The 2,500-nt window shown below is 48.3% G+C and overlaps 1 protein-coding gene across 1 annotated transcript in view; it reads right to left on the bottom strand.

The window, feature by feature from the left end:
• Positions 1 to 2,500, bottom strand: part of LOC113806123 (solute carrier family 22 member 6) — an 11,626-nt gene that overhangs the window by 4,406 nt on the left and 4,720 nt on the right. Inside the window, exons 4-7 of the mRNA XM_070125159.1 lie at positions 1,905 to 2,115; positions 1,516 to 1,619; positions 811 to 965; positions 502 to 670 (exon numbers count right to left, since the gene is read on the bottom strand). Of these exons, the coding sequence (XP_069981260.1) occupies positions 502 to 670; positions 811 to 965; positions 1,516 to 1,619; positions 1,905 to 2,115 (639 nt within the window). The remainder of the gene's footprint in view (positions 1 to 501; positions 671 to 810; positions 966 to 1,515; positions 1,620 to 1,904; positions 2,116 to 2,500) is intronic.

Raw genomic sequence — 2,500 nt, 5'->3', positions numbered from 1 at the left:
CTCCCTTTCCCTCTCACTCATACTCTCTCCCTCCCTCTCCTCTCTCTCTTTCTCTCTCCCTCTCCCTCTCCCTCCTCCCTCTCTCCCTCTCCCTCTCCCCCCCTCTCTCTCTCTCTCTCTCACTCTCTTTCTCTCTCTCTCTCTCTTTCTCTCTCTCTCTCTCTCTCTCTCTCTCTCTCCCTCTCTCTCCCTCTCTCCCTCTCTCTCCCTTTCTCCCTCTCTCGCCCTTTCTCCCTCTCTCCCTCCTTCCCCCTCTCTCTCCTCTCTCTCCTCTCTTTCCCTCCTCTCCCTCCTCTCCCTCCTCTCCCTCCTCTCCCTCTCTCTCCCTCCCTCCCTCCTCCCTCCCTCCCTCCCTCCCTCCCTCCCTCCCTCCCTCCCCTCCCTCCCTCCCTCCCTCCCTCCCTCCCTCTCTCCCTCTCTCCCTCCGTCCCTCCCTCTCTCTCTCAAACCTAAAAGAATATATTTTTCCAAGCACGAAAGAACCCTTCCATCCCCACTCACATGGTCATGGGCATCGCGAGCAGGAGAGGGATGTTGCAGACGAGCCAGAGGACCCTCCACGCCGTCACCACGTAGCCGAGCGCCCCGAAGGACGTCATGACCACGAAGAAGGCCACGGAGAGGAGCATCAAGGTGATGCCCCTGTAACGTGGCGGCGCCGTCTCGGCGGCTGGAGGAACGCAGGAGAGGGAGAAGAAATAAAAAAGAAAGACATTAGACAGACGGTGGGTGGAAAATTTAGACAAGATTAACTGGCGCAATGTGGAGGACACAGGGAAAAGGACACCAGCGCGGGCGTCCATCTCTCACCGAGGCTGTAGCACGGATAGAACAGGAAGATCACCGCGAATCCCGCCAGCATCTTCATGGCCAACATGACGCTGAACCAGGGCACCACAGTGATCCCGAGGCACGCGGGCACGGCCAGCAGGACGCCGATCCTGGATGTTAATTTCCGGCCGATCCTGGCAATGAGACGGACGGACGGATGAGACAGGATTTGCATTCGGTGTGTGTGTGTCTTGCACTGCAACCGAACCTCCCATTCATTAAAGATCAAAGTTCAAAGGGAAATAAAACGGTACAACGCTTAGTGGTCATGTCGAGGTCGTGGTCGTTTCCGTAATGCTAGCGAGTTAATGGCCTCATTGTGCGAAGGGTTTTTTCCGGGTTGAGTTATCAGTAGGTGTATGTATGAGGATTTGACTCAAGAAATGAATTATACTTCTAGTAGTTCTGAAAGTGATTTCGGCTCTGGTCTTGAGATTTCCTTTAGACACCGACTCAAGAGAGGATTCGTGAACTTCAACTCGCCCTGATAACGAGCCTAGACATAAATATTGATGGTTTCTAAAAAAAGCGCATCGTGCTATAGAAATGGGAAAGTTATAGCATTCTGTAAGCATCTACCGTGCTTATCCAAATAATATGTTTTGTTAAACCTGTCATTGCTAAATGAAGGCCTACCGTCGGTGCCCTTCTCATTAGAGCTCTCCGGGCTTTGTGAGGCCGTACCTGTCGCTGAAGTAGCCCCCGGCGACGCTCCCGAGCAGAGACCCGATTGGGTACATCATCGGGAACAGCGTCCTCCAAGATGTCCTCTCGCAGATTAGGTGCCACTGAAGAGATCACGAAGCAAGATTGAGTCTACTTAACATATATGTAACTATATGTACACACACACATAAATATATATAGAGAGAGACAGACAGACAGAGACAGAGAGAGAAAGAGACAGACAGAGACAGAGAGAGATGTTCGAAACTCTCTTAAAGGAACTACAACAATATTTTGTTAAAACATGCTTTATGACCGCTTCTGTAAAACGCGAAGACCTCTGCAAAACAATTTTTTACTTCACATTTCACAACGAACATGCAGAGACACCTGGCTTAATTAATCACCTCTGTAATTATAGTTGAGGTGAAAACGGAGCTGTCGTATTCAACCTCCGGACAGGACGGGATGCCAGTGGAGAGTCGGGTGAGGCTGACTTTGCTGACGGTCGCGTTGGCAGGCCGGAGGGCGGCGGAGAGGTTGGCAGGGTCGAGGCAGAGGCTTGGGAACTCGGCCAGGTCGACGGCAGGCAGATCCGTCTGGTACCCGCTCCCCTCGCTGGAAAGACGTTGGAAAAAAATGAATTTATTTATTATTTGGATTTAATTACTGCGTCGTTAGGGTTAAAGTACGTTGTTGTGTATTCAAAAATGAATAGATAAGTAAGTGAAGACAATAAAGATATATATAAATTATAATATATAAAAGTGCATTTAATTATTGTGTTTGATTCCTAGGTGTTATTGGTCTAAAAGCACGTTTCTCTGAGTGTTCAGTGTCAATAAATAAATAAAAACAACAAAATGATATTTAATCTTTGCCTAGAATCTTTCCTAAAAAACATAAATAGATGAACAAAAAGGCGTCCATTTTCTGCCTAGAAGCTTCATCAAAAAATGAATAAACAAACGAAATGAAATAAAGTCATTAAAAGATAAATAAA

Source organism: Penaeus vannamei, chromosome 9 (assembly GCF_042767895.1).
Source record: "Penaeus vannamei isolate JL-2024 chromosome 9, ASM4276789v1, whole genome shotgun sequence".
Lineage (NCBI taxonomy): Eukaryota > Metazoa > Arthropoda > Malacostraca > Decapoda > Penaeidae > Penaeus > Penaeus vannamei.
Note: the sequence above shows the minus strand (reverse complement) of the source record. Positions and strands in the feature narration are given on the sequence as shown.